The 24,520-nt window shown below is 51.4% G+C and overlaps 2 protein-coding genes across 2 annotated transcripts in view; one reads left to right on the top strand and one right to left on the bottom strand.

Moving 5' to 3' along the window:
• Mrpl45 (mitochondrial ribosomal protein L45) overlaps positions 1 to 3,032 on the top strand; it is a 13,010-nt gene extending 9,978 nt beyond the window's left edge. The window contains exons 5-7 of the mRNA XM_026789823.1: positions 698 to 866; positions 2,048 to 2,221; positions 2,425 to 3,032. Coding sequence (XP_026645624.1) covers positions 698 to 866; positions 2,048 to 2,221; positions 2,425 to 2,511 — 430 coding nt within the window. The 3' untranslated portion in view covers positions 2,512 to 3,032. The remainder of the gene's footprint in view (positions 1 to 697; positions 867 to 2,047; positions 2,222 to 2,424) is intronic.
• A 4,069-nt stretch (positions 3,033 to 7,101) lies between these two features.
• Gpr179 (G protein-coupled receptor 179) lies at positions 7,102 to 22,804 on the bottom strand. The gene is made up of 11 exons (XM_026789897.1): positions 21,929 to 22,804; positions 20,003 to 20,111; positions 17,632 to 17,719; positions 17,119 to 17,354; positions 16,358 to 16,426; positions 15,483 to 15,592; positions 15,002 to 15,240; positions 14,622 to 14,760; positions 13,923 to 14,028; positions 13,145 to 13,291; positions 7,102 to 12,136 (listed from the first exon to the last, which is right to left on the bottom strand). Exons 1-11 carry the CDS (start codon positions 22,720 to 22,722, stop codon positions 7,319 to 7,321), a joined length of 6,855 nt encoding a protein of 2,284 aa, XP_026645698.1. The 5' UTR covers positions 22,723 to 22,804; the 3' UTR covers positions 7,102 to 7,318.
• Between the last annotated feature and the right edge of the window lie 1,716 nt (positions 22,805 to 24,520).

Genomic DNA, 24,520 nt, shown 5'->3' with positions numbered 1-24,520 from the left:
GGTGTGTGCAGTGGCAGTGTGTGTAGTGGTGGTGTGTGTGATGGCAGTGTGTGTAGTGGTGGTGTGTGCGATGGCAGTGTGTGCAGTGGCGGTACATGCACTGGTATGGTATGCAGCGTGAGATTTTAGTGATTTGGAGAAGAGACCTCTTAGAGGTGGATGGGTCTTTTTTTTTTTTCTTAATGTGATTGGTGTTGTGTCATGGGTGTTGGGTCTCCTGGAACTGGGGTTACAGACAGTTGTGAGCTACCATGTGGTTTCTGGGAATTGAACCCAACTCCTCTATTAGAGCAGTCAGTGCTCTTAATCACTGAGCCATCTCTTCAGCCCTGGTGGATTGAGTAGTTTAATAAAATGTTGTTGGGAGGCAAGTATGACCAAAACTTGACCAAACTTAGGAAATGCTGGGCGGCGGTGGTGCACTCCTTGAGAAGCAGAGGCACGTTCATCTGCTGATCACCTGTCTCTACCTTCCGAGTGCTGGGATTAAAGACGTGTGTCGTCACCACCCAGCTATAATTCCAGCTCTTGAAAGATTGAATTAGCATTCCTGCCAGGGTTACAGAGTGTGTCCCTGTCTCAACCCCCGTTCCCACCCCTAAAGTGGGGTTGGAGCATGGACTGCGGTGCCTGCTGACTGCAGGGCTGCATTTGTAGTCTCAGCAGCCAGCACCTGCAGAAGGGAGATCTCATGAACTTTTCTCTCCTGCCCTCAGGACATGGTCTGGGACCTCAAGTACAAGACTGTCCGCTGGAGCTTTGTGGAATCTTTAGAGCCAGCCCAAGTGGTTCATGTTCGCTCTTCAGGCATGGTGAACCAGAGCAACATGTATGGCCAGGTCACTGTCCGCCTGCACACTCGGCAGGTAGAGTGGCTGTTTTATTCACTCCGTATTAAGTACGTTAATAATAACCTCAGAGCACCAACGTGCAGCAGTGTTGCTTTAAGGAATGAATATCAGACTTTCTCTTGGAATGGTTTGACCAGGAGTGAGCCCAAGTTTGAATTCTCCACTCCTCTACCTCCTGTGTGTATTCTGTGGTTCCTGGTCTACCCAGAATGTGTCTGTGCCTGCCTGGATGCCATCTGATAGCCAACTGCCACTGCGTCCCTAACAAAGGACTTCTTTCCTCTGTCTTTATTGAATAGCACAGAAAATAGGGTATGGAAAAGGGACGATGGAGCCTGGACAGAAATCTTTAGCAGAGTTTTTTATAAGGGATCAAATTTTGCTGACCCCAGCTGATCGTAAAGCAGTCAAAAAAGTAAACAGCCCTGCAGAAATGTTATCAAGGGGATGTCGGCTGCTTGAGCCAGTCCTTACTGCAGCACACAGACACTGCTCTGTTCAGCCAGTCCTTACTGCAGCACACACAGACACTGCTCTGCTGTGGGGGCACGGAGGAGTCCAGAACTGTGTCTCAGGCTAGGTTGGGAAAGCACGGGAAGGTCAAGACATTATATTGTTCTCTTAAAGGTGACTTAAACTCAGACAAGCTGATGACACCATGGGCCAGCAGGCTCAGTCTAAAGTGACCTGAAGGGTTTTAACTGGGCCAGGGGTCCAGCACAAACATTCAGTCTCTTTGAATGAAAGAGTTATTTTTATTAAATTTTTTATTAAATTTCATCAGATGCAGTGTTGCATCTGTCTCTGGACTGTTGAATTCAGGGCTGTTTGTTTTTCGTGGTTCTGGGGGTTGAACCCAGAGCCTCACGGGTACTAGGAATATGCTCCCACCACCGTGTTCCACCCCTTAGCCCAGGACTGTAGGTTCTCAGGAAAAGTTTGCTGGCCTCTCGCCACTACTAAGTGGTATCTACACTCGGGTGTGGTGTGAGACTGCTGTTGGTTTCCCACCTTCCCCATCTATCAAAGAACTCTGAACAGTAGTATATCAACAATGATTAGTTCCAAGTTCAGAATTCTGAAATAATTTTAATTTTCATTAATTTAAATTTTTTTGTTAGGATTGTTTCAAAAATGGTTGTATGACAAAAATAGAACAAAATCCTGACAGGCCAGAATTTATTTCATCATTACAGACTTTGGCCATCTATGATCGGTTTGGCCGGTTGATGTATGGGCAGGAAGATGTGCCTAAGGATGTCCTGGAGTATGTGGTGTTTGAAAGACACTTGATGAACCCGTATGGAAGCTGGAGAATGCATGCCAAGATTGTGCCCCCATGGGCACCCCCTAAGCAGCCCATCCTCAAGGTAAGGCTGCTTGCATGCTTTGAGACTTGAGGCTGTATGTTTTCTTGACTGCCTAAAACTCTCCTCATGGGCTCCACCTAGTGGAGAGAAAGAAAGAATCAGCACTAGGGAAGGGGAACTTTTCCTGGCTGCTAGGGAGTGAAGTGATTCTGGGTAAACAGCAGACTTGATCAGTAGGTAACTCAGCCTCTTATTCTTTTCAGACATTGATGATTCCCAGTTCTCAGCTGAACCCATGGGAGGCGAGTGAAGAGACACAAGGAGAGGCCCATAAGCCTCAGCTTGCCTGAGGAGCCTGGCGGTGGTGGCACACGCCTTTAATCTCAACACTCAGTTGGCAGACACAGGCGATCTCTGTGAGTTTGCGTCCATCCTGGCCTACAGAGTTCCCGGATAGCCAAGGCTACCCAAAGAAACCCTGTCTCAAAAAACAGCAACAAACAAACAACGAAAAGACTCCTGAGGGCTGACCGGATGATGGGGCTGCAAAACCACCTCCATCCTGTAGGCCTCCCTTGCTCTCTCCTGCCCTGCCTGGGTCTTTTCAGAAGACCCTCCCCCTTGCAGTTGTGACTCCTCCCCCTTGCAGTTGTGGCTGATATCCAGCCAGGTAGATGGCTGGGATCCAGACATGGAGCATCTTCCTTTTAAAGTCATGTTTACCCCTGAGATGACATGAAAAGCGGCATGTGTGAGAACATACGTGACACTGGGCTTCTCATGGCAGGAACTGCGAGTAGGCCAGCAGCGTGTGTTTTTCTATACACAGCAGAGACCAGCATTTGAAATAAAATACTATGGAAGTATTGAACAAACTGTGGTTTTGTACTTTTGCCCTGGTTCAGACTGGGAATAGAGCGGTTCCATAATATCAGAAGTGGAACCCAGAGTTATGAGTGATGTAACTTCCGGGGGCTTGCGACCAGAAAGAGTACTATGTGTTTATAAACCAGGGTATCTCTCTGTAATCCCATTGCTGGGGAAGTGGAGGCAAGAGGAGGACAGTAGCTCAATGTCATCCCTGGCTATGCAACCGTTTAGAGTCAACCTGGGCTACCTGAGATCGTGTCTCAAGAACAATGACAAAAAAATAGGGTGTTGCCGGGCGATGGTGGCGCACGCCTTTAATCCCAGCACTCGGGAGGCAGAGGCAGGCGGATCTCTGTGAGTTCGAGACCAGCCTGGTCTACAGAGCTAGTGCCAGGACAGGCTCCAAAGCCACAGAGAAACCCTGTCTCAAAAAACCAAAAAAAAAAAAAAAAAAAAAAGGGTGTTACTTAATTTTACATGTATGAGTGTGCTGTCTGCATGTATGTTGTGCACTTACATGCCTGATGCCCCTGGAGGTCAGAAGGAGTTGGATTCCCCAGAACATGAGTTATGGATGGTGGTAAACCACCACGTAGATGCTAGGAATTGGATCTAAGTCTTCACTTACTGAAGCAGGTCTATTAAACAAATTTTTCTACACACAGGAAAAATGAGAGCCTAAGTTCTCAGACTTGATCTTTCTCAAGACTGAGATTTTCTTTGTTCCTTAAAGTCAAAAGTAATCTGTTCTGACTGTGTCTAGAATAGGGTGAAAAGAAACTGGAATTGAGTCAGCAATTAGTGACCTAGCTCTGGTCTCTCTAAGCCTGCCCTTTGAGCAAAGCTGCCAACAGGACAGGCCTTATGGGGGAGACTCGTGTTACTGTTTATTTGTTGGTTATTTATTCATTATGTGTGTGAGAGAGTGTTTGAGTGGGAATGGTGTCGATGGTACAGCTTTCAGATAGAGGCCAGAGGATAACTTTTGCCTTCTAATGTGGATTCTAGAAATTGAACTTGGGTCAAGCTCGCATGCTTTTACCCACGAGCCACCTCGCTGACCCAAAAAGACTGCTGTTTTTCTAACGGCGCATGATTGTGGACTGTGGACACAGACCTGTGTCTATGCTTCGGGAAAAGAGCACTGGCGGCAATCTCATGCTGTTTGCTGTCAGCCCTCTGGGCTTAAAATGTACATCGGTTTGCAGCACCGCTGTCCAGGTGGGGGTTGGGCACATCCTGTTTGCCTGAGCCCTGGATTAAGGCAAAATAAGAAGTGCTTGAGCCAGATCCCTAACCGAAGAGTGTGAAGGAAGGGAGATAATCCCAGCAGGGAAGAGAAGTGGAGAAACAAAAAAGCACACTTAGTGGGCAAATGTTACATTGATGTCTCTTGAATTTACGAAAAACAGTGATTCAGATAAGCTATTTCATCCCATTGCCATGGATCTGACTCAGGGTCTCTAGATAATCTTAAATTACAGCTAAGCAATAGCTGCCACCAGGAGGCCAGGGGATAAGTGCAATTTTTATATCCTCTGGGATCCAATCCAGCTGAGCAAATGGCCCCAGATGTGCAGGGTTGGCTAGGAGAACCAGGCAGAGAGCATCTGTTAGCTGTGATTCTGGGCACTGGGAGAGGATATGCCGGACCACCCAAAGCCCTACCCGGCACAGTTGGAGCAGGCCCTGTTCTCTCATCTGCTGCCTCTGTTGACAAAGAAAACCACCATTATAAATAAACGGGTGCCAAGTACAGTAGCTGGGAACAAGCAGTCTTTATTATTTTCCCGGGAGGCTATTATAACAGCGAATGCGGAGATAGACCACGCTCCAGCTAGAACAGACCCAGTGGGATTGCCCTGGGGTGCACAGTTAGCGAAGTCTACCTTAGCTCAGAAGTTGTGGGGTTAAGTAGCCACAGCCCAAAACAACAAACTACTGCTATAGAAATCCAGCACAGGAGGTCTGGGTGGCTAGGAGGGCTCCGTGTGGGAATGAGGACAGCTGGCCCCCCAAGTCTGAGAGTAGGTGACTATTCCTCTGCTCCCTTTTGGAAAGGGAGTACTCAGCCGCTTCTTCTGTGCGACACTTGTGCATAGACTCCTGGTTTGCTCCCTGGGCATTTGATCTCACTTGAGGTTTCCCACCTCTTGAGCAGCGTCTCTATCTGTGTTGTTGTCTTTAGTGTAGCCAGCTCTGCTGCATTACTATGCCTGGCTGCACCCCGTCTCCCTCTCTTTACACGTCTTTCTCCTTCCTAGTTTCCCTCTGGTGATATCATGTCGCTGTAACCCTCTGTTATCTCACGCTGCTCAAGCAGGGTAGCCTGAGTGACGCTTGAGAAGAGAGCCAAGGCGGAGTGGACCCTTGAGAACGAGCTTTTTTTCACCTGGTGCCTTGCCCAGCCCCCAGGCTTCTCACTTGTCCAGGAGCGCTGCTCCTTCTGAAGGTAGCAGTTGGAATTCTGACTGTGAACAGGACCTCCTTTCTTTCCCAGGCTCCTCTGGGAAGGAGCGCAAGCGAGCCAGGGTGGTTCACTTGAGAACCAGAGATCCCCCCCTTGTAGTAAATGCCCCCCTTGCATTCACTACAGAGGAGCCCTGTTGCTGTCTAGAGAAAGACTAGAGAAGGAGGCAGTGTGATGAGCTGTGCAGAGGCTAAGAGAGAGCAGGGCAGGAAGATGGCTGAAAAAGCCAGCAGGAGGCTTACTGAGAATACCTGGAGGGGATAATGCCTTGTCCAGTGTGGGGAGGACCCCGAGAAAGTGTCTCTGTCCTGTGTTGTCACTGTGGACACCAGCTGTGACACATGTCAGCGCGTCTGATTGTTGTTACTTCAGCCGTCAGTCAGGGCACGTCTGAGAGACAACAAGGTAGAACTAGGAGATTTGAGTCAAGACAAGGCCCTTGAGCTGGGGATGTGACTTATTAGTATGGTGCTTGCCTAATATTCCTGAGGACCAGGGTTCACTTCCCAGCACCACACATTCCCACAGAAACACATAGGCTGGGCTGGGGATATAGTTCAGGTGACAGGGCTTGTCTTGCATACAGGAAGCTCTGGGTTCAATTGCCACCATTGAGTACGCTGGGCATAGAGATACAGCCCTGTCATCCGGGAACTCAGGTAGTGTTGATACAGGAGGATCGGAAGATTAAGGTCAGCCTTAAACAAACCTGGGCTCCATGGAACCATGTGTCAGGGAAGATGGTCTAGGTCTGTCAGGCACATATTTTGTCTTTGTTTTTCCTCTGATTTGTGTGTGTGTGTGTGTGTGTGTGTGTGTGTGTGTGTGTGTGTGTGTGACAGGATTTCTCTGTAGCTTTGGATCCTATCCTGGAACTGGCACTAGCTCTTGTAGACCAGGCTGGCTTTGAACTTACAGAGATCCTCTGCCTCCCAAGTGCTGGGATTAAAGGCGTGCACCACCACTGCCCGGTTTATCTTTCATCTTTTAAATAATTTTTTTAAAATTTGTGTGTATGTTTATCTTTCTGTCTATTCTGTCTATGTGGGGATATGTGCACCTGAATGTAGGTGACCTCAGAGACCAGAAGAAGCAGCTGGAGGAGTCCCCTAGAGCTGGAGTTACTGTGGTTGTAAGCCACTTGACTGGGTGTTGAGGACAAAACCTAGGCCCTATGCAAGAGTAGTGCATGCTCCTAACCACTGGGCCGTATTCTAGCCCTGCCTTTCATCCTGAATTACGTGGCTGTACAGCCTTCTCTCACCCACAGTTTCCCAATTGCCACTGCCTTGTGTGGCTTAGTTCTTTGCTGTTTTGGGTAAGCTTCATTTAAGTGAGAGTTCAGACTTGAATGGCTTGGGTCAGGTACACTGGACAAATAGCAGGGTTCTTTAGAAGGGGAGGACCCAGCTTTTGTTTCCTCAAGCAGAAAGAGAATAGAGAGGATGGGCTGTCCCTTAGGGTTCAAACTGCACCCCTCTTTCTTTTTTTTTTATTTTTTATTTTTAAAGACTTTATTTATTAAGTATACAGTGTTCTGCCAGAAGAGGGCACCAGATCCCATTACAGATGGTTGTGAGTCACCATGTGGTTGCTGGGAATTGAACTCAGGACCTCTGGAAGAGCAGCCAGTGCTCTTAACCTCTGAGCCATCTCTTAGCCCCCAAACTGCACCCCTCTTGTACAGTTTTTGAATGAATTGCCTTCTGGCCTCTTGAGGAGAGGAGAAGCCAAGCGTCTGTAGTCTTTGAGTCAGCTATTTGGGAACTGGCACGTGGGACGTGTCCTGAAGGAGCTCTGACCTCTCTATGGCAGTGTCATTCACAGTCCCAAGGATAAGCAAATGGAGGGCTAAGTTCTCCATCTTGAGTTTCAGAAGCCATTTGTCCTTGGTCTTCAGTTAAGGAGGAAGGCTTTGGAGCCTCCGCTTCTTCGAGACTGGGCTCTGGAGCTGACTTGGCTCCAGCCTCAAGTCCCAAAGGTTCTTGTTCTCTGACACCTTCCAGAAGAAAAGCACTGGGTGACTTGTTCACTTCTGGACGGACGCTCTTGCTCACTGGAACAAAGCTCTCCAAAGGTCTGTGTACAGAGAGGCAGAGTGAGTTCTCAGGAGCAGCAGGGACATCTGTCTGGGTTGTCGGTAAAGCCAGGAGGCCAGATCCATCAGTTGGGGCTCTGGCTTCCTCCCATGGACAGATATCTGCCATGGTGCCCTTGATTTTATTTCCTTCTGGGTCTGTGACTTCCCACTGACATAGTTCTGCTGGCCTTTTCCCTGGGCTGCTTGATCCATGGGGGCTGACCTTACAGTGGTCTGTGTCCAGGATGTTTGCTTCAGGGAAGAGCTCTGCTGACTCTGTGCCTTCCAAGGGGTAGACTGTCCCTTCTGCTTCTAAAAAGCGTCCTTCAGCTCCTCCAGCCCCCTGTGACTCTCGATCCTGCCCCTGGTCCAGTGCCCCCTCCACCACCTCTCCTGAACTTGTTTCCCCAGGGCAGATCTCTGCTTTCTTAGCAGAGGGAACTTCTTCTACTTCCCAAGGACACACTTTTGCCACCCTGGACCCCACAGAGCCCACTTTCTCAGAACCGCCTTTGCTTCCGTCAGAAGCACCTGTGGCTGGTTGCACCCCAAAGTCCTGACTTTCCCCAGGACACATAGCTTCCTGCTTCCCAAGGCTGCTGATCTGTGGCATTTCCTGAACTGCTACCCCTTTGTGCTCTGGTTTTTCAGGGACCCTTTCTTGTTCCTCTTGAGAGTCCTTTTCATTCGGTCCTGATGTCTGTGGCTCCATAATTCTCCCAGTCACCTTCCAGGGACAGAGCTCAACCTTGGTGTCACTGTCAGGTTCATTCTGTTCTGGGATAGGAGCATCCCATGGACACACCTCAGCAACCCTCCTGCCCGCACTGACCAGTGTCTGGGGGCTGGCTAGCTCCTTGCTTGTTCCTCCCTCGTCCACGGGGAACTGTGATTTCAAAGCTGCAGCTTTTCCTTGGGTTGTGTGTTCTGGGAGAGAACCTGTCTTCAGATCTTCCCTCAGGACTCCCATATCTGTCACCCTGTCACTTGCTTCCAAGGACTGCCCTTCTGCGATCTGACTGTTGATGTTGCTGGGCAAGCCTGAGACCTCAGTGACCTGGGCTGCCACCTTTTCCAGATCCTTTGGCCCTTCCTCCGCTGGCTCACTCTCTGTCTCTCGCTCCAGGCTTTTCACCTTGGTTCCCACATTCACATCCCAGGGACAGATCTTGGCTTTTTCACTGACAGGAACTTCCTCTACTTCCCAGGGACACACCTCTATTGGCCTGGCGATCACACCATCCTGGAGCCCATCTTTTGGTTTCTCGGTGCTCAGAGTGTCTGGCTGCTGACAGGAGTCCCCTGAGCCCACACTGTCCCACGGACAGACCTCCTCCTTCTCCAGGCTCGGCCTCTCTGACTTATTTGGAGTAGTAGCTGCTATCTGCCTAGGTCCAGAATCTGCAGAAGTCTGGCCTGTGTCATTCAGAGAGATCCCAGAGGCTCCAGCTCCCACAGTCCTCTCCTCTCCGGCGCCAGCACCCACTTCCCAGGGACAGATCTTGGCCTTCTCAGCCGTCAGGCTCTCCTCCATGTCCCATGGGCAGATCTCAGCAGCTTTGCCTCCCATACTGCCTTGCTTCTGGAGAATGGCTTGGGGTTTCTCTGTGTCTTTTTGTGGAGTGCTACCAAGGTCCATGCTCTCCCAAGGGCAGATCGCTTCCTGCTTTTGGATCTGCCTCCCAGTCTTTTCCCAAGTTTGGATTCTTGCTTTTCCAGGTACTTTTTCCTCACCTTTTTGAAATTCTCTTTTTGGTGTGTGTTCTGATGTCCTGTCCCCGGTTCTTCCATCTACTTCCCAGGGACAGATTTCTGCTGTTGAAGGCTTTGCCTGCTTCTCTTCTGACTTGAGCTCTTCCCGGTGACACACTTGCAAGGCCTGGCTGGCCCCACTGCTTGGGAACTGCCCACCAGCCTTGGAGGAGGAGCTGTCTGGATGTGGGCTGGACTGCTCAGGGGCTGCGTCCTCCCAGGGGCACACTGACTCCTGCCCTGGATGGACTGAAGCCTTTGCCCTTGCAGTTTGCTCCCCCATCTTTCCCAAGTACCCCTTTCTAGAGGCGGTCTCCCCATCCCCTCCCTGATTCAGTGTGTCTGTGCCTGCTCCCAGTTCCCAGGGACAGAGCTCAGCTTTCTTGCCATTAGAGGACTCCCGTGGGCAGATCTCTGCAGTACCACTGCCTGAACTCCCTGAGCCTCCTGAGGCTTGAAGTGAGACTGCTGAGGGACCCCGAAAATCTGTACTTTCCCAAGGACAGAGAGACAGCAGGTCTCTGCCCAGATTCTGTTCTCTCCAGAGAACTGCCTTCTTGGGGGATTTCTGCCTTTCTTCAGGGAGTTCCTTCACTCTCTGGGGCAATGTCTTCTCCCCTTTATCACTCAGTTCCCAGGGGCACAGCTCAGCCTTGGCAGCCTCAGGTGGAAGACCCTCTGGACTGCCCACTACTGCAGACTTGCCCTGGGTTCTGTCAGAATCCCGATGGGCCAACTGTGGAGACAGACCTCTAGGGTCGGCATTTTCCCAAGGACACACTGCCTCCTGACTCCGGATCAGCCTCTCTGGCTTTCTCCCAGTAATGGCTCCCACACCCCTGGGCTCTGATACCTCTGGGGCTTTCTCCTTCTCTTCCCAGGAGCTGCTTAGAACTTGTATTGATGGTGTCTTCTCAAGGTTTCCTTCAGTCCCCTCCCAGGGGCAGACTGTGGCCTTGTTGCTACTCTCTGACTGGGACATTCCTGAGTGAGGTACTTCCCAGGGGCATACCTCTGCCACCCTGTGGTCAGCACTGCCTAGGGGCTGGAGGGCAGAATTGTTTGCCTCTTGTTCACCCACAGAGGATTCCTTTGCTTGTTCAGCATTTTTGTCCCCAAAAACTTGTCTCAGTGTAGCAAGCCCTAGCTTACCAGTTCTCTCAACTCTTTGCTCTCCTGGGCCCTGTGATGCCCTCTTGTTCCTATCGTCCTGTCCTCTGCTGCCCTCTCTGTGACAGCCATGGAGCATTTTGCTGGTGTGAGCATTCTGTTGGTTCTGGAGAGACTCCTCATCTTCACAGGGGCTAAGGGCAGCCTGTTTGCTCACTGCCTTGGGCCGGCCTCGCCTGGGGGATCGGGGTGGAGCCGCCATGCTCAACCCTGTAGGCTTTCCCTTCTCAGTCTCAGGGTTGTCCTCCCCACCCTCCTTCTCTTTGTAGGTGCTCCTAGAACGGCTTAGAGCTTTGATGGCCAGGCCCAGGCTGTGCACGGAGCCCTGCTGCAGGGGGGTCTTGAGGCTGTGAGATTTTGAGAAGACCTTGGGCTTGTCCTCATTCACGTCATCGGTTTCCCCCTGGACATGTCCATCCTCGGTGGTCCTCTCACTCTCTCCAGCTCCCCTTTTCTCCATTGCCACAGAGAGGGCCCTCCAGATCCTGGTCCGAGCTGAGGCAGGTAGGTGGCTGCTTTGCTCTGACCCCGTGGGACCTTCCTGGACCACATTTTCTTTCTTGCTTGGCAGTTCTGCATTCTCCCAGGGGCAGATGAAAGTGAGTAGGGGCGGGCTTTGGGGGGACAATGGGACTGGTGCCAGGACAGGGGTAGAGGGTGGGGCCAGGACAGGGGTAGAGGGTGGGGCCAGGACAGGGGTAGAGGGTGGTGCCAGGACAGGGGTAGAGGGTGGGGCCAGGGTTGGCAACAGAACAGGAGCCAATGTGGAGGTTGGAGTGGGAGACAACATTCTTGGCTCTCCCAGGCAGGCCCCAGACAGAGCCAAGACAGGTGTGGAGACCTGGTGCCGGATGGGTGGGTGAGGTAGCCTTCTCCCAGGCTCCTCCTGAGGCCTCCCCGGAGTATGAGAACTGTCAAGGCTGCTGCTCTTGGCAGGGGATGGTGGGGCTGACAGAGGAGGCCTTAGAGGCCTCTCCAACCTCCTGGCAGATGGCCTGCGTGCTGGGCTCAGCGCTGGGCTTGGCACTGGGCTCACTGCGACTGCCTCCGCTTTCTTTCTCTCCTCTCTCTCTTTTGCTTGTCGATAGGTTTCCTCCAGGTAGGCCTGACTGGCCACAAGCAGAGCCCTTTCCCTGGAGCCAGCCGCAACACTAAGTGACTTCTGCAGGGAAATGGGCCTGGCTCTGGGGAGTCTTTCTCCTACGGTCAAGTTGTGGGCACTGGCCGACCTGAAGCCCAGGGCTGGGGGCCCCTCTGCTTGGCCCTCTGATGTCGAGGACTTCTTGGACAGGGTCCTCCTCAGTGTGGAGTCAAGGAGGGGTGTGTTATGCTCCCTGTGGTGGTCATACGTGCTGTGGGTCTTGCGCAGAGCTGGGGGCTTCTCAGTTTCTTGAAGGCTGGAGCTGAGAAGCCTCTGTCGAGAAGAGCCTGGCAGGCTGCTGTGGCCTGGAGAGCCAGAGTCCCGGGAGTGCTGCTTAGCCAGGGCCTCTGGGAACTCAGCCAGGTACCTCATGAAAGAGCGCCCTAGTCCCTGGCGTGAGCTTCTCTGCTTCTTGGGAAGATGGGGGTTGTTAGCAGTCATCTCCTTGGTCTTGCAGACCTCCAGTTGGGCATAGAGCTTCTTCAGCTCATCCTGCAAGGAAGGGGCGGGGCAGCAGAGCCACCTCTGAGAGACAGAGCCCGCCCCCCACCAACCTTGGTGCTCCCTTCCTTGGGGCATCACTTCACAAAGCTGTCCCCTTTCCTGTTCCTAAAATGCAGAATTCACCACTCCACTCCTGCGAGACCAGAGCCAAGTTGGTTCTGAGTTGGATCCACTCAGCCTTGAGGATTCAGGGTGCCCTCACTTCTTTGGAGCACTGTGATCTGGGAAATGATCAGCCTGTAGCGCAGGACAGGTCTGGCTTTAAGACTCCTGACCCACATGTATCTCGAAGGTATTGTATTGACCTCTCTGGGCCTCTGCATCTTCTTCAGTTTTGGGGTTTTATTGTCGTGGTTGTTGTTGTTTGGGGAGAAATTCAGAGCAGGGAAGGTTTCGTAGAACTGACATATAACAGTCTCCATCTACTAGTTCCGTCAATCTCCTCAAATGTTCTAAGGAAGTGGACATGGGTCACATAGAAAATGCAGAGGTGCCCAGTGTGGTGGTGCACACCCTTAATCCCAGCACTTGGGAGGCAGAGGCAGGCAGATCTCTGAGTTGGAGGCTAGCCTGGTCTATAAATGAGTTCCAGGACAGCCAGGACTACATAGAGAAACAAACAATCAAATGAAAAAAAAAAAACCAAACAACAACAAAATCGAAGAAGGTGCAGAAGCCCAGGCGTGGGGACTCTTTCTAGACCCCACAGTTGACTCTTAGGGTCATTAGCCATCCCATCTTGCTAGGAACTTGAGATTTTTCTAGTCTGCCCCACCCCATGATGAGGACATGGGATTAAGAATGAACTCCTGGCTGGGCCTGGACCTTCAGTGCCTGGGCGTCTGGGTTTTGGGGATTCCTTTCAAGTGGATGGTATGTGATCAGGGAAGGTGATTCTGTGGTTTGTAGTCCCCCCCGTGGCAGCCCAGCTGTGCTCCCCTGCTCAGACCTTAAACACTGATATCAAAGGAACTTGGGTGGAGGAGAGGGACCTACCCGAATATCCCCTGGGTCCAAGCTTCGCTCACTCCAGGCTGAGGCGATGCTGCTGTTGAGGTAGGAGCCTGAGCGCTGCAGGTCCAGCTCATCTTCATACACCTCATCCAAGATCTCCTCTCGGGGAGGCGCCCCTGGCTTCCAGAACTAGCCAAGATGGGGGGAGGGATATGGGAGACACAATGGCATCCTGCCTACTTCTGTCCTCACCTGCTCGGTCTCTACTTCAGGAGTCTTCACCCGTCTCTGATTTGGGATCCAAGGTCTCAGAGAATTTTATTCCCTGTTACTCGTCTTCCTAAGGGACCAGCACAGTGTCCATAGGCACGGCCTTCAGCTTTCTAACCTGCTCCCCACATCTTCAGAGTCTACCAGCTGGGCTGAAAGGATGCAAGACATGGTGGCACATGCTTTTAATCCCAGTGCTCAGGAGGCAGAGGCAGGAGGAGCTCTGAGTTCGAGGCCAGCCTGGTCTACAGAGTGAGTTCTGGGGCAGTGGGGGCTACACAGAGAAACCCTGTCTCAAAAAAAAAAAAAAAAGCAAAACAAAGAAACAACCAACCAACCAACAAACAAAAAAAAAAAAAACCCAAACACAAAACACAAAACAAAAAACCCAAACCAAACAAAGTCTTTCTCTATCCCTCTATGTTGCTTACATGGGAACTGGAAGCAGGGAGTAGCTTCCTTTCTCAGCCAAGTCCTTGCCTGGGATGCTCATCAATTTCTTTACCAAGGGACTGATGGCCTGCCTCACATAGTAGGGGAAAGACCTTACCTTTGGGATGAAGAGCAGAGCCAGCGTGGCCGTGACTGTACTATGGGTATGGAGGAAGAAGAGGAGAAGGGTCCAGTCTGGGTGCAGGGAAGGAACCAGCGTAAACCTAAGGGCCAGATGGGACAGGGTGGTCAGTGCAGGTGGCAGCAGCCTGCCTGCCTCACCCCACTAGATGTCCACTCTAGCCCAGTCTGGTGCTCTGCCAGGAGGACACCACACCCTTCCTGCCTTCTCTGGATCAGAGGTGTGATCTCAAGGTTCTCACTAATTAATTCTGAGAAGCCCTCCTAAACGATTTCACCCCACCGCCTTTGCTTGTCCAGGTTACAGAACAGAACAGTGCCCAGGACTCTATGAGGAACAGCCCGTAGTTTGCTTCTTCCTCCGCTACAGGGACAGGTTCTCATAAACACACAGCAGGCCTGCTACTCTGAAGGCTAAAGGGTAAGGAAGGGGTCTGGGCTCGAGGGGAACCGCTCAGGGCTGACAGGCAGGCAGTTAGGAACCAGACACACTTCCTGTGGATTGGGTATCTCTCCTGAAGGAGATATGAGTTAGAGGAGTGGTGTATGTGGAGCCCTTCTGTACCCTGCTGGGCATCACAGCCATGCAAGGATCGCTGTTAGATGGACCCCTTCACCCGGAGGTGGGGAACACTGGCAGGGCTGTAGGAGTCTTAGGAAGGGGGCCAGCCCTCACCTGACCGTGTGGAAGACAGTAGAGAGTAGCAGCTCATTGTGCAGGGCGATGCCCATGTAGCGTGGTTCATGGAAGGCTGAGGGGACAGCCCGGGTGGCGTAGCAGAGGAAACTGCCCCCACACAGCAGCAGCATTTCCGCTGGGGGGGTGAGAGAAAGAGACACACACACACACACACACACACACACAAACACACACACACAGAGAGAGAGAGAGAGAGAGAGAGAGAGAGAAAGAAAAGCCCTCACCATTTCAGCAGCCTGCTTGCCCCTCTCCAAAACCAACTGTGTTGGGCAGCACAGACCCAGGGGAACCAGCTCAAGAACAACATGGAAGCAACCTGGGCCAGCAGCAGGATGGGCTAAGAAAAAGCAGCTCACCCACAACCATGATGTAGTCCCAGTGGTCGTGGTGACAGAGGTAGAAATGGCGGCCGGTGGGAGTGTGGCCTTGGGTCACCAGAGGCGTGTGCTGGATGCCTGGCTCCAGGACACCAGCTGTCCACAGGACCAAGAAACCCAATACCAACAACAGGAGCTGTCCCAGGCGCTGCAGCAGCTGCCCACTGCTTGGGTGTGGGCCTCGCTGGGCTGTTCGAGACAGAAACAGCTGGAGCACCCTGAGGGGAGTAAGGTACATGTGGGAAGTCTGGAGGACCGAGTGTGAGCCCAGAGTCCTAAGTCCGTCCATTGCTTCCCAGCCCCCTGCATATTTACCTCCCCCGAACTTTCCAAAGGCTACATAGAGGGAGAAAGCCGAGTGATTGAGACTGGGCTGAGGATACAGGGGAAGGACTGGCTTCAAAAGACTTCACTGGGTGAGTGAGCTGGGTAGCCAGTGGCGAGGTCGGCAAGGGCCTACCTAGACAGCTTCAGTATAATGGTCCCATAGACGACGGCAAAGCCCAGCAGCCGGACCCAGCGGAGAGCGATGCAGCGGAACACGCTGGGCTTGAAGTACAGGATGAAGACCTGCTGGCCAGGAGACAGAGACAGCTGCCCTCTGCTATGCTTTCCTCCCTCTCCATCCGTGTCGTGTGTGTGTGTGTGTGTGTGTGTGTGTGTGTGTGTGACTAATCTTCCCAGCAGCCCCACAGTGGGGGCCTCACACTTCCTTTTGCACTGTTGGAGCGTAAGGATCAGGAAGGGGAGGTAGGCAACTTGCCTTATTGCACCAGCAAGTCAGAAATTTCTTTCTTTTTTTAATTTTATTTATTGTGTATACAGTATTCTACCTTTATGAATGCCTGCAGGCCAGAAGAGAACGCAAGATCTCATTAAAGATGGTTGTGAGCCTCCATTTGGTTGCTGAGAATTGAACTCAGGACCTTCGGAAGAGCAGCCAGTGCTCTTAATCTCTGAGCCATCTCTCCAGCCCCCAGAAAATTCCTTACAATCTGGGTGTCTGCTTCCAGAGCTTACTAGGCCAGCATGCCATTTGTGTGAATAGGTAGGGGGAATTTAACTTTTGTTGTTGTTGTTGTTGTTTTTTGAGACAGGGTTTCTCTGTGTAGCCTTAACTGTCCTGGAACTCGCTCTGTAGACCAGGCTGGCCTGGATCTCACAGAAATCCACCTGCTTCTGCTTCCTGGGTGACAGGACTAAAAGCATGTACCACTGCCACGCTGGTCAGGGGAATTTAAAGTCACTAAATCTTCCTAAGAGACAGAAAAGGATTCTGGAGTTTGGGAGTAGGGGATACTAAGAAGTAAGTTCAGCTGCTGGTCACAGACTCACAGGAAAGTAGAGAAGTAAGGATCCAAAAAGGATGGTCTCCAGCAGGAAGATTCCAGATGCCCGGATCTTCTGTAAGCCCAGGGAGAAAGGTGTAAGCAGGGCTCCAAGGACACCAAGCCTGGCCTGTCTGGAGGCTCACTCGGCCTTGGGCTTCCTCCAACAGCACTGGCTCCACCTCCTGTTCACAGCCAGTCTCCTGTCTCACAGCAGTGTCTACCTATGCTTGCACCAAGGGCTCTGCTGGGCTCACACCTAAGGTTGCTGGAGCTAGCAAGGGCTTCTGGCATTCTTCCAAGCTTTGGGGCCTACTGCACCTTGGTCTAGAATAAGATTCCTCTTCTTTGCCCAGATAAAACCAATGAACCTTTGAGCCTGGCCCCAGTAACACTTTTTCTAGAAATTCTCTCCAACGCCATCTCCTCCAGAACAACTGGGTCTCTCCTCTGAGCCCCATGGCACCTGAAAGCCACTCCCCGCCTTGCCTCTGTCTCACTGCTTCCTCTGTGCCTTGGGAATCCAGAGCACTTCTGTTGTAGAGTGCCTATGTAGTAGTTTGCTCCGAGCAGACATTCAACTAGTATTTGTTGAATGAATACAATGTTGCAGATGAAGAAACAGGTCGAAACAGGGCTAGAAAAGTCACTGCCTAATGTCACACCTTCAGGTGGAGAAGCAAGATTGGCACCCATTCTCCCAAGACTTGGCGCTTTATTTGAGATGGGTTGGACGTGTGCATAGAAGAGAGATGGGGGCCTTCTTGCCTTGCTCCTGCGGCAACGGTAGGCCACCAGCATACTCAGGAAGACGGCCAGCATGCAGCAGGCCTGGCAGGCCAGCACTGCCATCCTCAGTGCCAGGGCCTCCTCCACCAGGCATGGCGTGGCATCCAGACAGCTAGTGCAGCCCTCAGGACATGGCTGGCACCTCAGCAGCTTCCCTAAGCTGCCTTGAGGGGACCCCAATTGCCCAGCAGTCTGAGTTGCACTCTCTTCTAATCCTACGAAAGACAAGATGGGTGTAAAGAGAACTTGGGTAGGGATTTCTGAGGTTCTAGCCTTGGGTCCTGAGGGCCACATGGCCTCCTGTAACTTATGGCCCCAGGAATAAGAGCAAAGGGTTGTGTCCCAGTAAGGGCATGGTAACAGGAAGACACCAGGCTAAGGTTTGTTCAGAGGCTAACTTGCCTCATACCTGTGTGTCAACCCCACAGATATTCCATCCCAACTTCCCTTGGCTAGCAAAACCTCTGCTTAGCCCTCTCCACACTTACATACCCCCAGAACTGCTAGCCCCGTAGAATCCAGGTCGGCAGCGACATAGATAGCGGCCAAGGACAAAACCCTGACTCTCCAGAGGGACACACTGTGAGGATGACAAATGGCATTATTTTGTATGATGTTTTTCTCCGAAAGCTTTCCCTGCTGGGAAGAATTCCCTCCCTCCATGACTTCTGGGTTTACAATAGGAGATTTCACCAAAAGCTTTCTCCGGTTCTTGCCCAGACACCCACTCCCACCCCCACCTCTGCAAACGTCCCCATTCCCTGCTGTTGGGTCTTTTCAAGGAGTATCCAAGAAAAGAATACAGAATACATAACCAGGATACATAACTCTTTTGTTCAGGCTGGCAGTAACAGGAGCCTCATGTCCCATTTCCTGGTGCCTAGCTGTTGCTAGGGCTAGGTACTGGGGGAGGTGAAGACAGGGAGAACTCACAGCCCAATCACACCTCTTATGCGCCTACCCCCTGCTTCAAAGGGTTCCCATAGCTGTCCCACTTGGCATATAGGTTTCGTGTTGGCTAGTTTTATGTCAGCTTGACACAAGCTAGAGTTATTGGGAGCAATAAGAGCCTCTATTGGAAGCCGGGCGGTGGTGGCGCACGCCTTTAATCCCAGCACTCGGGAGGCAGAGGCAGGCGGATCTCTGTGAGTTCGAGACCAGCCTGGTCTACAGAGCTAATTCCAGGACAGGCTCCAAAAAGCACAGAGAAACCCTGTCTCGAAAAAAAAAAAAAAAAAAAAAAAGAGCCTCTATTGGGAAAGTGCCCTCATAAGATCCGGCTGTAGGGCATTTTCTTAATTAGTGATTGATGTGGCCCAGCCCACTGTTGGTAGGGCCATCCCTGAGCTTTTGGTCCTGGGTTCTATACAAAAGATGAGCAAGCCAGTAAGCAGCACCTTTCCATGGTCTCTGCAGCAGCTCCCGTCTCCAGGATCCTGCCCTGCTAGAGTTCCTGCCTTCACTGCTTTTGATGATGAACTGTTATATGGAATTGTGAGAGAAACCCCTTCCTCCCCATCATCATGGTGATCCACCACAGCAACAGTAGTTCTAATCAAGACAGGTAAGCTAGGGACTGGAGCAATGACTCAGTGGTTGAGAGCGCCACTGAGAGTGGTCTCGAGGACCCAGGTTCAATTCCCAGCACCCACGTGGCAGCTTATAACTGTCTGGAACTCCAGTTCCAGGGAATCTGATACCCTCACACCAATGCACATAAAATGAAATTAGAAAAAAAATCAAGTTGTTAAAATAAAAAAAAAAAGACAGATAAGTTTTTAAAAAGACTCCCTTGGCTGGGCAGTGGTAGCTTGGGAGGCAGAGGCAGGTGAATCTCTATGAGTTTGAAGCCAGCCTTCTTTACAGAGAGAGTTCCAGGACAGCCAGGGCTACACAGCAAAACCCTGTCTCAAAGAAAAACCAAAAACTAAAAACCAAGCAAAACAATAACAACAAAAAGACCCCCGTGGAGGGGTAACTTTCTCTGTCAGGACATATCTGGCTTTAACACAGGACTACTTTCCTCAGTGTAAGGCCAGGCTGGTGGGACGCTTTTCTTTTTTTTTTTCTTTTTTTTTAAATATATCTATTTATTATGTATACAATATTCTGTATATGTGTATGCCTGAAGGCCAGAAGAGGGCACCAGACCCCATTACAGATGGTTGTGAACCACCATGTGGTTGCTGGGAATCGAGCAGGCAATGCTCTTAACCTCTGAGCCATCTCTCCAGCCCGTTAGCAATTTTTTTCTACCTCCTCCTATTGATGTCTGCTCAGCAGGGGACAAAACAGGGCCTCAGAGCCCGGCAGGGCTGTTAAGCACCCTGCTGAGGTCAGTGGCTGAGAACAGATCTCTGGGAGTGGCTCGGCGTTTGTCACCGTCACCAAACCCCAGACCTTTCCAAGCTTTGGTTAGGCTCCTCCTACATCCAACCAGCAATTCTGTTGACTTGGGTGAATATCACTGGAGCATCCTCTGTGCGCCCTGAGGAGTTCAGAGCTGTGCTGATGTGGAGCGTGGAGCCCAGGAAAGGGAAGCAGGCAAGGCTCAGAAGTTCCCCTGAAGAGAGACCCTGGGGTGCTGAGTACCAGGCGAGGGCAAACAAGGAGGCACATTGAGCTTTCCTGGGCATGCGGAATAGCTTTTCTTGGGAGAGATGGGAGGCATGACACAGGCTGTACTTTGGCCTCCCTGTCATTTCACCTCGACAATCAGTTAGGACCCCCTTGAAGCCCTGAGAAAACCAGGTGAAAGGGTGGCTTTGTCGACTGCCTCTGGGAGCTGGATTTGGGGGGGATGGGACGGGGCCGGTGGGCGAAAGGGAATGAAGGCGGGCCTCAGTGGACCCATCCTCCTTGCCTGAGTGCTGTTGAGGTCACACAGGTGGGTGTTGGAGTACCAGCCTGGGCCGCTTGCACACTGATTGATGTCCACGCTTTGGAGGTCGATGTCCATCTGCACCTGGCCCCTAGGGCAGCAAATTGGCAGTTAGGCGCCCAGCGGAGGTGCGGAGACAATCACTACATTATTGGGCAGTGCAGTCTTAGCGCAGGGGCAGGATTGCACACATTCAAGGCAGACCTCCGGTGCCATTAGCCCGGTCTCTGTGGCAACAGTCCCCTCCCACTAGTGTATTTCCCACCTCACTAGTCAGCATATCTTATCATTTCCTGGTTCTCATCAGTGGGGAGAAGGAAAAGGCATGTCAAGACACGCAGGAGCCCCGGGCTCGGGTGATCACCGTGAAGGGATTTTTTTCGCTCTTGCCCATTGCATTTACACACAACATATGCAGCCTCGCTGGTTACCACTACTTTCCTTTGCCCAAACCACGTCTGAACTAGTCACAGCGAAGGAGTCCGAGAATGGACGGGCTCTGTTGTGAGTGAATTGGGAGGGCTCTGGCAAAGAGCCAGGATGCCAGCTTACAGGAGGGGGAGCCCTCCTGGGAACAATATATGGGGGCAGAGAACTGAGAAAGCAATGCTGGCTGCTGCATGCCTGGCTGCGCTGTGTTCCTTTGCTCCTGCTTCCCCCTAGCTGAGCGCAGAGCCAGTTCTTTGAGGAATATCACAAAGTACTGTGGCAGGAGAGATAGGATAACGGGTCTGCTCCACCAAGAGCCTGGTCACTGGGAGTGACACTGGGGACTCAGCCAACTCCTGTGCAAAAAGGATGTTGGTTCCAAGCCCCTGTCCTGGGAAGCCTCCTGAAGTGCCTGTGTGGTTCCTCTGAGAAGTCAGGAATATGGATTATTACTGTCATTAAGTTCTCTCTCTATCTCTCTTTCTCTTTTTGTTTTTTGTTTTTCGAGATAGGGTATCTCTGTGTAGCTCTAGCTGTCCTGGAACTTGCTCTGTAGACCAGTTTGGTCTTGAACTCACAGAGATCCGCCTGCCTCTGCTTCTTGAGTGTTGGGATTAAAGGCGTGCGCCACCACCGCCTGACTATCAGTTTCTCTCATCTCTTCTGCGAGCCATGAGAGCCAAGACCTGCCCCTATCTATACTCACCCATGTGCACACACACATCCCCACATACACATGTTTAATACCTGTGTTTGCACAAGAGTGAAAGTCTCCTCACTCATTGTCCTCAGCATATAAACAACATCAAGAGATAGCCAGCCACATGCCTGTCATCCCAACACTTGGAGAGCAGAGGCAGGAGGACCAGGATTCCAGGTTAGCCTTGGCTACATGAGAAACTGTCTTAGAAAACAAAATAAGCCAGGTGGTGGTGGCTCATGCCTTTAATCCCAGCACTCAGGGGGCAGAGGCAGGTGGGTCTCTGTGAGTTTGAGGTCAGCCTGGTCTACAGAGTGAGTTCCAGGACAGCTATGTCTGTAACACAAAGAAACCCTTTCTTGAAAAAGCAAAAAGAAAAAAAAAAAAGAAAAAATAAAGCTGGGCAATGGAGGCACATACTTTTAATTCCAGCACTCGGGAAGCAGAGGCAGGTGGCTCTCTATGAGTTCAAAGCCAGCCTGGTCTACAGAGTGAGTTCCAGGAGAGCCAATGCTACACAGAGAAACCCTGTCTCAAAAAACCAAAATAAATAAGTGAAATAAAGTGAAGACATACAAACAGATGTTCAGATACATATGTATAAATTGACTGGTTCATAAACATCACAAACACTTGAGAATGTTAATAGTATAGATATGCACAGCTGAATGTACACACACATCTGTGCCCCCTACAGACACATGTTCTGTGCACAGTGCAGTAGAGTCATGTCCCCCTCACACTCACAGATCCATCAAGTCCTTCCCAAACCCACTTACCTGACTTCTGGGGTGAGGTCTGGCTTGAGACCATAGAATGTGGCTGAGACTGTGACTAGCCAGCCAGGACGGAGCTGGCCCTCGTGGCATTCCAGGAAGGGAGGAGACAGCTTCACCTGCTGTATGTCCCCCACGTACCCATCCCCCCGTGGCCACTTGGGGCTTTCAAGACTCCTTAGGTCATTGGTCAGTACTCGCTTCTGAAGGACAGGGCTGTCCAGGTCCTCTTCTGGATTTTCTTCCTGTACCTTGTTCCCAGAGAGGTCCCGGAGGATGGTCTCATCCCCCATCCGGGTGGCCTGCAGGGCCAACTGAAGGTGGCTGGCCCCTGGTGGAGGGTTAAAGGTCAATAAAGCCCTGTAGGCTTTTGGGTCCCCCTCTACCACACTTCGGACAAGTGCCTGGTACCACTCAATGTCCTCTTCCACACTCGACTCCCGGATGTCGTTGGCTTGTAGAAGCATGTTGAGAAAATTGGCAGCCTGGGCCAGGGTGCCCGCTGCTCTCTGTAGGACTGGGGGGATCCCCACACTGCCTTCTGTTCCATGGACTTCATAACTCTCACTGCAATTAGCCCCTGACAGCTGTTGAATGTCTCCGGAGTAGAGAAAAGCCAGGGCCGCTTTGGCCCCCTGCGGGGGCTTCCATGTGGGCCCAGGTCCTGCCTTGGCTTGGGAGGGTAGTGGAGGCAGAGAGCGGAAGGACCATTGGCTCCCCAGAGCCCAGCTGCAGAGGAAACAGCAACTTAGAAGCCCCCAAACAAGAGAAGGTGTGATCACTGCCGTGGTGCCCATTCTTCGGCAGCTCTCCTGTCCCTGGAATCCAGGCTGCCTAGAGGTTTGGGTGGCTCAGGAGAATGCAGTCAGAGGCATTCTGACTGTACAGTCTGTCTCCACACCTCTTTCCCTCCCTCCCTCCCTCCCTCACTCCATCCCTCCCTGCCTATCTCCCTCCCTCTTCTCTCTCATGCTAATACCATCTACCCTATTCCCCCCCCCCCTTTCTCTAATATTATCGGTTAGCTTCTGGATATAGGTAGGATGGCCCTACCCCCATCACTCAGTCTGCCCCCCATCTCAAAAGCCTCTTAATCTGGGCATACTACCCTTTTCTCTACCTCTGATCCAGTACCCCCACTCCAGACACATGCACCCCACATCTGCTCCAGAGATAAAAGAGGGAAAGGGAGGAGACCGGTTGTTCTCTGAGCTCTGCCTCCCTCCTTCCTCTACCCTTTGCTCCATTAGCAGAGATGGGCAAATCCGGCCTGGAGCACCATAGCAACCACAGACGAATCCATGTCCCTCTCTCCATCCCTCTGCCCCACTTGGCCTCCTGGCAGCAACTGCAATGGGCATAATAAAGGGTTAGTCACGTGTCTGGCAGGGCGCTACTGATGCCTGCCCCTCTCCACCTTCCTGTATCCTAGCATCTCCCGTCCCTTTGTGAAAACAAGCCACTCTTACCCTCTCCACCTTCCTGTATCCTAGCATCATCTCCCGTCCCTTTGTGAAAACAAGCCACTCTTACCCTCTCCACCTCCTGTATCCTAGCATCTCCCGTCCCTTTGTGAAAACAAACCACTCTTACTCTCCCCTACTCCCTTTTCTGTTTGTTTTGTTGTTTGGTTTTTGAGACAATGTCTCATTCTGTACCCTTGGCTAGCCTGGAACTAAGTAGACCAGGCTGGCCCTGAACTCACAGAGGTCTGCCTGCCTCTGCTTCCCAAGTGCTGGGTCTTCCCATTTTTAAAGTTTGCATTTGTGTGCCTGGTGTCCCAGGGAGGCCAGAAAAGTGTCAGAGCCCCTGGAACTGGAGTTATGAATGGGTGTGAGCTGATGGGGTAGGTCCTCTGGAAGAACAGTCAGTGCTCTTAACTGCTGAGCCACCTCTCCAGCCTCAGGCTGTCAGGTTTTGACCCCAAGCATCTTTACCTGTTCAGCCATCTTGCCAGAATTCCAAAGATTCAAGGAGAAAGACCACCGACCCAAATCATCATGACTAAGCTAACTAAAGCAAGCAATTTTTTTTTAAATATTTATTTATTTATTATGTATACAATATTCTGTCTGTGTGTATGACTGCAGGCCAGAAGAGGGCACCAGACCTCATTACAGATGGTTGTGAGCCACCATGTGGTTGCTGGGAATTGAACTCAGGACCTTTGGAAGAGCAGGCAATGCTCTTAACCACTGAGCCATCTCTCCAGCCCAAAGCAAGCAATTTTTAAAAATTCGTATGTACAGGCAGTCTCCCCTTAAAAGTGGGGTTCGAGAGACTAACATTTTAAGACAAGGGTTTTTATAGCTCAGGGATAGGAGGTTTCCAAATGGTGGGGTTATAGAAGCCGAACATACGAAATGGTATTGGCACATTCCTTTAATCCTAGCACTTGGGAGGCAGAGGCAGGTGGATCTCTGTGAGTTCGAGGCCTGCCTGCTCTACAGACTGAGTTCCAGGACAGCCAGGGCCACACAGAGAAACCCTATCTTGAAAAACAAACAAAGAGCAGAACATAAGCATAAAAAAAGTAGTCCTAACACCTTTTTGAAACAGAGGCATAGTTGCTGTTTCCCCGAACAGGCAGTACAC

This window comes from Microtus ochrogaster, unplaced genomic scaffold (genome assembly GCF_000317375.1).
Source record: "Microtus ochrogaster isolate Prairie Vole_2 unplaced genomic scaffold, MicOch1.0 UNK31, whole genome shotgun sequence".
NCBI classification, from domain to species: domain Eukaryota; kingdom Metazoa; phylum Chordata; class Mammalia; order Rodentia; family Cricetidae; genus Microtus; species Microtus ochrogaster.
This window is presented reverse-complemented; position numbering and strand designations above follow the sequence as displayed.

Coding starts and splice junctions, on each gene's coding strand:
- Gpr179 (XM_026789897.1), bottom strand. CDS start 22,722: ATGGGCACCACGGCAGTGATCACACCTTCTCTTGTTTGGGGGCTTCTA. Junction 14,029..14,621: donor ACTGTCTTCCACACGGTCAG/GTGAGGGCTGGC, acceptor TCTGGCCCTTAG/GTTTACGCTGGTTCCTTCCC. Junction 13,292..13,922: donor CTCTGCTCTTCATCCCAAAG/GTAAGGTCTTTC, acceptor CATCTTGGCTAG/TTCTGGAAGCCAGGGGCGCC.